This window comes from Corvus brachyrhynchos, unplaced genomic scaffold (genome assembly GCF_000691975.1).
Source record: "Corvus brachyrhynchos isolate BGI_N302 unplaced genomic scaffold, ASM69197v1 scaffold875, whole genome shotgun sequence".
Classification (NCBI taxonomy): domain Eukaryota; kingdom Metazoa; phylum Chordata; class Aves; order Passeriformes; family Corvidae; genus Corvus; species Corvus brachyrhynchos.
In genome coordinates this window covers 459722-467334 of record NW_008238107.1, presented here as the reverse complement: position 1 = coordinate 467334, position 7613 = coordinate 459722, and the positions used below count along the sequence as shown (strand labels likewise).

General features: G+C 56.4%; 1 protein-coding gene across 3 annotated transcripts; it reads left to right on the top strand.

The window, feature by feature from the left end:
• The first annotated feature begins 272 nt into the window (after nt 1-272).
• LOC108446530 lies at nt 273-7447 on the top strand. 3 transcript variants are annotated; one of them, XM_017733376.1, is made up of 4 exons: nt 279-1047; nt 2559-2712; nt 3462-3925; nt 4839-7447. In XM_017733376.1, the coding sequence occupies exons 1-4, from the start codon at nt 1003-1005 to the stop codon at nt 4995-4997; spliced, it is 822 nt and encodes a 273-aa protein (XP_017588865.1). In that variant the 5' UTR covers nt 279-1002; the 3' UTR covers nt 4998-7447. The 3 variants fall into 3 exon arrangements, with proteins under 3 accessions (XP_017588863.1, XP_017588864.1, XP_017588865.1); XM_017733374.1 differs by having other exon boundaries at nt 273-1047; nt 3462-7447; XM_017733375.1 differs by having other exon boundaries at nt 274-1047; nt 2590-2712; nt 3462-7447.
• Nucleotides 7448-7613: the final 166 nt, after the last annotated feature.

Sequence of the window (7613 nt, the reverse complement as noted above, 5' to 3'; positions counted from 1 at the left end):
AAGCCGCCTGTCCCGGGAAAAACGCCGGGTCCTAAAGCTGCCTGTGCCGGGAAAAACGCCGGGTCCTAGAGGTGCCGGTCAGCGAACAACGCCGGGTGCTGGTGCCACCCACCGGCCCCGTGCCTGAAATGGGGGTGCCGTGCTGGGGACCAGTAAATGCCTGGCACTGGGGACACTGGGAGCCTCAGGGACCTATAGAGGTTACAGGCTGTGCGGGAAAAACGCCGGGTCCTAAAGCTGCCTGTGCCGGGAAAAACGCCGGGTCCTAGAGGTGCCGGTCAGCGAACAACGCCGGGTGCTGGTGCCACCCACCGGCCCCGTGCCTGAAATGGGGGTGCCGTGCTGGGGACCAGTAAATGCCTGGCACTGGGGACACTGGGAGCCTCAGGGACCTATAGAGGTTACAGGCTGTGAGCCCAGGTGTGCTGGGACCAGTAAGGGAGTGGCACTGGGCGTGCTGGGAGCCACAGGGATTTATGGAGGTCCCAAGGTCATGACCTCAGGAGTGCTGGGACCAGTAAGCGCCCGGCGCTGGGGGTGATGGGAGCAGTACGGGAAAACCCCCGGGCCCGGGCGGGCCCCATCATCCAGCCGAGGATTTTCCTTTGGCTCCGGCGCTGCGCGGAGGATTTGGGAGATTTGAGCAGGAGCAGAGCGAGGATTAATCGGGATTATTGGGATATTCGCTGGAATATTAACTGGCTTACAGGGGATGAGGTCTCCGGGGCACAAACACCCCTCAGCCGCAAATTAAAGCGCTAATGAGCTGGAATAAGGCGTGAGGGGAAACTGAGGCACCGCCTGGAGCCAACCCTCGGCCCCCACGAGCCCCCCGGGGCCTCCATCGCCCTCCCCGGGGCTTTTCCGAGTTCGGAGCCGCCGCTCTCGCCCATTTCATTTCCTGTTTCGGAGGTTTCGCTCTTCGCTCAAAACCCGAAGGGGAAATTCCCTCCCCCAAATTTGCTGCTGCTCGACTTTCGGGCAGCCGCCACTGTCAGCTCGATGTCACCGCGGCCACCGGGCAGGGCCAGGACAGTCCCCACCACGGTAAGTCACTTTTGGGGGAAATTAGAAGGGTTTTGGGGTCCAGGCAGGGCTGGGCCGTGGGGATGGGATTTTGGGTGCCCTGAACCCGCCCCGTTCCCCCCCGCCGGGTTCCGCCCCTCGCAGCCGCTCCACCAACCCCGCAAATGGGGAGTTTTGTGCTCCCAAATTGCTGCTTTTAATTGCAGTTTGGGAGAGGCTTTTTCGGGACATGAAAAATCTCCTGCTGTAGCTTCGTCCTGGTGGCACCAATCCGGGGAAATGAGGAGGAGCTGAGTCCCGAAAAGCCCCAGCAGGGATGGAGTGAAATCCATAACAAAATCTTCCCAGGCTTGTTAGGGAGTGACGGCTCCGGGTCACGCTCCAATTAATAATTAATTGGCGTCTTTCTATACAACTCTCAGGCAAAATAAAACTTGAATTAGAGGTGGAGTTTGCTGCCTCGGGGGGTGAAAAATATGTTCGATTTTAAGGTTTTAAGGAGCAGAGGAACCCCAAAGAGCCAGAACTGGGGCGAAGTTTCCCCTCGGTGTGGGGCGAGCACCAAAATTCCCTGCGCTGGGAGCAAACCTTACCATTGCCTCTGAGGTTTTCCTTGCTCCAGGTGCATTTCCCTCGGGATTTCTGCCCTTCATCCCTCCCGGGGAATCCACAGCGTCGGAGGCGGCTCCATCCAGCCCTCCAGCCAAACCCCTAATTTGAGCCAGAGCTTAAATTGAACGCCGAGCTGAAACTTTCAGCGCTGAGCGGCAGCAAACCTGGAGGAGCTGACAGGAAGCCAGGCTGATTTGCATATTTATGCTAATTAAGATCGCACGAACCTTTCAGATCCCCTTTGCAGATGGTTTGCAGATTTGTGCCCAGCTTTGAGTTTATTTATTTTTTCGCCCAGTAATAATTGGTGCAAGATGGGGAAGCTGGGAAGTTTAATCTGTAATAAAGCAGGGACAAGCGTGGGGAGCACAATTTTCCTCCGTAATGACAATATTTGGTTAATTGGTACTGGGTGGGCCTGAGCTGGGTGGTGCTTCCCGGGGTATTTTTGGGAGGAGAAGGGGCTGAGCAGCTCAAAAAAAGGGAATTGTGTCCCCACCCTTGGATGTCGTTCCTTGGATGGATTTGTAGTTGGGTTTTTTTTTTCTCTCGTGCCCAAAAAATTCGATCCTTTGGTACTGAGTTGGAAATACAGCTTTTTCCAGGTAGGTTTTTTTACTGAATGGGATTTTTGGGTTGTTTGGAGCTCGCAGAAGCTGTGGGGGAGAGGTGGAAAAGCCCAGCTTGGCTCTTCTTAGGAAGATCCACTTCCCTTTCCTTTTTTTATCTGTATAAATTATGAGAGAACCGGGAATGCTCCTTTCTGTGCAATCCCACACACCCACAGCACCCGGGATCTCGAGGTACCGGCAGCACCAGATCCTCGGGCTGGCCCTGGCAGCTCCTCACTGCCTGTGCATAACGCCAGTTATCAGTGGATGATTATTATTATGATTATTAATTATTATTACCATTAACAGGTGGTCGTTCCCTCTCCTCTCTCCTGCCCAGGTGTGAGGGAGATGGAGGAGCTGTTCCTGCAGCTCTGGGCGGAGGTGGCCAGGCTGCAGGAGCTGTGCTCGGAGCAGGGGAGGCTCCTCCAGAGGCTGAGGGCCAGGAAGGGGCCAGTCCTGGGTGAGTGGGGCCTGCAGTGTCCCCAGAGCGCACATTTGGGCTGGCAGGGCCGTTCCCACCTTTACCCTGGCAGGGCCGTTCCCACCTCTATCCCGGTGCCTGCAGGAAGCTCCCGCGGGAAGGGCGGTGGGGTGAAGGGGCTTTGAGCAGGAGCGAGCCCTGAGCCCATCGTGGCTTTTGGCTCTCGCTGCTCAGGGACACTCCTGGTCCTGGGACCATCACTGGGAGGGGGTGGGAGCTGGGGCTGGGGGAGGATCCGCAGCCCAGAAAACACCCAGAACCCCCTGGTTTTCCAAAGATTCCTCCTTCCCATACTCTCCTGTTCCCCCCAAACACTCACATCACTCCCACGGGGTCTGGCACCATTTTCCCAACCATAAAATGGGAATTTTGTGGCCAGGAGGGTTCGGTTTGGACAAAGCTGTGCTGGGAAAATGCAGCCTCCCTGCCCTGGGGCTCCCTCCTGTCCACCTGTGTCCTTCCAGGACCTAAACCAAAGCCTTTCCTGGGATGAGCCTGGAGTTTGGGGGCCCAGGGATGTCCCCGTCTCCTGAGGGAGCTGATGCTCCTCCAGCCCTCCCTGGTTGTCCTCAGTGTCCTTTCTCTGCTGGCCCAGGCTCCAGAGGAGACAGGGGAGCTCTGCCAGCCCAGGGGTTCCCCAAGCCCAGCAGGAAAATGGGGCAGTGGAAAGGGAAAACAAACCCTTCAGATTGCCAGGAGTGACCCCTCTGCCTCGCTCTGTCCCAAAGACATCCCGGTGTCGCTGCCCATCCAGTGCACGGAGGACGCGGTGACAGGGGAAGGCCAGAGGTCACCTGAGAGCCACCAAAACCACCCAGGGGCTCCGACATCCTCCGCATCCAACCTGGAGGGCTCTGCTCATCCCATGGAACAGCCCCAGGCCGCCAGCAGGCTCCCCCTGAGCCCTGGGAACGGCGTTGGAACCGGAGGCGCCGCAGCTTTTGGCAGCACCGAGGGGGAGAAGGGTGATGTGCCCACCTGGATGAGGACCTGGATCCTCCCTGTCCCCCGGGAAGGAGGGAGAGCTCCCTGCAGCCCACGGGGCTTGGAGACACTAAATCCAGGGGCTGAGGGCTCCTTCCTAAATCTTCTGGACCTCTATGAAGCCCCAGAAGTGCTTGAGAGGGAAGATGCTCCCAGGGACGGGGCTCTCCCTGTGGAGGCTCCGGTGGAGATCCGAGGGCCTGTGAAGGTAATTCGGGAGGCTGGAGGGAGCTGCGGCATCAGGGACTCTTCATCCTCCTCTCCATCAGTCCCGGACCCACGGGAAGTGTGGCAGAGTGGGGTTATTGCCCTAAAAAGTCTCTGGGCACCCAATTTTCTGGTTCCCAGGGGAATTGGGTACAGAAATCCCCCGGGGTCCCAGCCAGGACGTCCCTCCCGTGATCCTGGCGGAGGCTTTGAGGATCTCCTGGAGGAGTCAGCTGGGGGAAAAGCTCTCTCAGTCTCCTTTGGGTCTTCCAGTTAAACAGCTCTGAAGTATTTCCTTCCTTCTCCCGGATCTCTCCACCCCAAAACACATTTCCAAACCATTCCAAATGATTCCTGTCCTTCTGAAAGGACTTTTAAAGACCTCCTGATCTCTGGCCCCTCAGTCCTCCTGGTGAACCTTCACTGCAGTCCCAGGTCCCTGGGATGCCAAACCCATTTTCTTTCATTCCTTTTCCTAAATGAAGCCCTTAACAATTCTTCCATGGCTTCAGGGGCTGGGTATTCCCGGGGTTAACTCCTGATTTTGGGCCATATTTGGGAGGGAGTTTTTTAAGGAGAAGGGGGAAGTGGGGCCGTGTCTGTCTGGGGAGGCCCCAAGGGGCCCTATCAGCACCCAAAGGACAACGGCACAGGGACAAGTGACAAATGGGCTCCAGTTTGCTGCTCAAAGCCAATTTTCCTCCTGGTTTGGCTCGTTGGAAGTGCTGGGGAGGCTCGGGAGCCACGTGGGCATGGGATTGTCCCGTGGAATTGATGGAGGGTGGAGCGAGGGGCGGCTCGAGCTCCCCCAGGCTCCAGCCCAGCCCTGTTGGGCACAAAAAGGTCGGGTTCTGGGGGCTGCCCCAGGCCGCTCCTGGGGGTCTCTCTGTCCCAAATCCCTCTTTTCCTTGCAGACGTCCTGGACTCCGGGCTGGGTGCTGGAGGAGGGAACGCTCGGGCCTGGCCCTGCCTGCGAGGCCGCTCCGGCCTGTGACCTGCGCCAGGAGATCTTCCCCCCGGATGCAGCGGGACACGCGGAGTATTTGAGCCACATTTTGGCCCACCTGGAGTAGGACTTGTCTTCCCTATGGGAAATCCATGGATTTGCACCTTGACCCACGGGATGGGCTCTGGACATTCCCAAGCTGGACTTGGTGGCCTCGGAGGGCTCTTCCAGCCCTGGGGCTCTGTGGCTGATGAGGATCCTGGGATCCTGCTGCTGGTTTGGGCTGGGAGCAGTTTCCACCTTCCTCGTCCTCCATGCGGAATTTGGATCACCTCGGGTGTGTTTTGGGTTACTGATCTCCGTGGATATCGAAGCGGATCCCATCCCGGACTCTGGAGGTGTGAGGGGGAGCTGCAGCTCCCGGGAAAAGGGAATTCCTCAAAATTTGCCTTTGACTGAGTGGAAAGGAGTCTTCCATAAATAGTTAGGGATGTCTGGAAAGGCACATTGGCTTTTTCTGGGAGTTTGGAGGGTTGAGTGGGAGAATCTCAAGGTTTTTGGGGTCACTAAGAATTATTTTAAATAATTAACAGTAATTTGGGTGTTTTATGGCACTTCCATCAGTGGTATCCATGTGTTTCCAATAGGAATTCACTGCAGAAGTGGGGAATTGAGGCACAAAGCATGGACCAGCTCCAAATCCCTCTTTTCTTTGGGAAAAATCCCATCTCAGGCCTTTCTATTTTGCACGTTTCTCCCAAAGTGGATTTGGCATCTCCTGTTTGAGGAAACTTGTGTTGAAATGGAGAGCCAGGATCTCCTCTAATTCCAGGCATCGGGAATAATTGGGATCTCCAGCTCCAACATCTCCTCTTTGGCAGCACAGAGCAGTCAGGAGTGACGTTTCTTCCCCAAAACGGAGCCACTTTAATGGATTTACTCGTGACAGAGCTCTGCGTGTCCCCAGGGTCCCCGGAGCCACTTTCCAAGACAAATCCCACAACTCCTTTCCCTGCATCTGCAGCTTTGACCTTGGATTCTCCATCCATGGGGATACTGGAGCTGCTTCCAGCCCTGGGTAGAACCGAGGCCTTTATTTCCCTGAAAATGGGTTTTTGCTGGGTTTTCTTGGGATTTTCTCAAGGTTTTCTCCACATCCCAGTGAACTTTCCCACCACCGCCTCCTGCTCCAAGTTTCCTCCTGTGGCTCCTCAGATTAACCGGGATTATTTGATGGGGTTTTATGCTCTTCTTAGGGGAGAAACCCTCGTTTCCCAGGCGAGTCCCTGGAAGCCGCAGATCCCAAAGGCGGAGCAAAGAACCCATCGATTCATTCCCATGGATTGGTACTAAATCTCCACAGCCACCCAGCATGGCCGGAAGGAGAATCCAGCCGGGCTCCCCTCACCTGGAGAGCGTGGCCGGGAAGTTGAATTCCCAAAGCAGGAGCGTGGATGGTTTTCCTCAGGAGTCAAAGCCGCCAGCACGGGGCTGGTGCGGCTCCACAGTGCCCAAAATCCTGTGGAAAATCCCACTGGGAGCGTTTGGAGTGAGCCACGAGGGAATTTTGGGCTGATCCTCCATCCCTAGTGAGCTGGGAGGGACAATGATGGAAGCTCCACACACCTGGCCTCTCTCGAGGACATTTTTAGCTGTGGGGGTGATTAATCCCCCCCTCCCAGCTGGTCCCCAGGGACACGGAGCTTCCTTTTTGGATGCAGCCCTCTCCAGGGCAGGAATGTGCCTCTGCCTCCGAAATAACTTTAATTGCAGGGTGCTGGTGGGGCCGTGGGTGGGGTGTGGTTGTTGAGGCCAGGTTGGGCTCCAGGTGGGTGGGAGGGGTTTTGGGAAAGGCAGGAGCTGGGCGAGGGCAGATTCCCGTAAGGAGAAGTTGGAAAATCAGGATTGGGTGAAAGCTGGGCCAGGAGAACTCGGGGATGAGGGTGTCCCGCTCCAAGCGGGGATGGAACCGGCCACAGCGCTCCTGGGGAAACCACGGCAGCAAAAACGCAGCTGGAAACGGCATTTTGGGTGGGAAATGTTCATTTTTGAGGGTTTCTAAATTCGGGGTCTGGGCCGTGGGAGGGGGAAGGGGCTGCCCAGGTGCCGGGCGTGTCCTGACACCGAGCTCTGGGCACTAATCCCAAAACACCCCCAGATTCCAGCACCCAACTCCTCTGGGGCCACATTTTCAGAGGAGACAAAAGAAATGAGGGTGGGGCAGGGCGGGATTTCATCCCTCTAATGGGAGACTGAGGAAAAAGGGAAATTTCCTGCCCAGGAACAGCACTTCTCTTAAGGAAAAACTCTCTGCTGTGGCTGTCCCAAACCTCCTGGGAACTGCCATTGGAAATGAGGGAGAGGGGGATCATCTCTCCCCCCATCTGCAGCAGGAGCCCATCTGTGCCACCAGTGAGGATGGGAAGTCATTCATGACTCTGTTAATTAATAACTGACCCTCGATTTTCATCCCTCATTAAAGGAAGGGAAATGTTCCGTGATCCCGTTGTGTTTGGACACGAGCTCGAGGAGGCAGAGACTGGAAAATGGGATAAAAAAATGTGCATTTCTGAGCAATTCAGTGACTTCCAAGTGTTGTTTTTGGAAGAGTTTTAGGTGACAGCTCAACCCTCCCAAATTTCTGAGCCTTTCCTGCTGGGACAAGGGGCTTTTTGGGGAGCAAAGGGCCAGGTTTGGCCTCAGCTGGGGGGAAAAGGGGGGTGGGGGATGGTGGAGGAGGCCA

Excerpts from the sequence above, each read along its gene's own strand:
- LOC108446530 (XM_017733374.1), top strand. The coding sequence starts at position 1,003 with ATGTCACCGCGGCCACCGGGCAGGGCCAGGACAGTCCCCACCACG. Across the intron at positions 1,048-2,558 it reads CCAGGACAGTCCCCACCACG|GTGGTCGTTCCCTCTCCTCT; the intron begins GTAAGTCACTTT and ends TACCATTAACAG. Across the intron at positions 2,713-3,461 it reads CAGGAAGGGGCCAGTCCTGG|ACATCCCGGTGTCGCTGCCC; the intron begins GTGAGTGGGGCC and ends TCTGTCCCAAAG.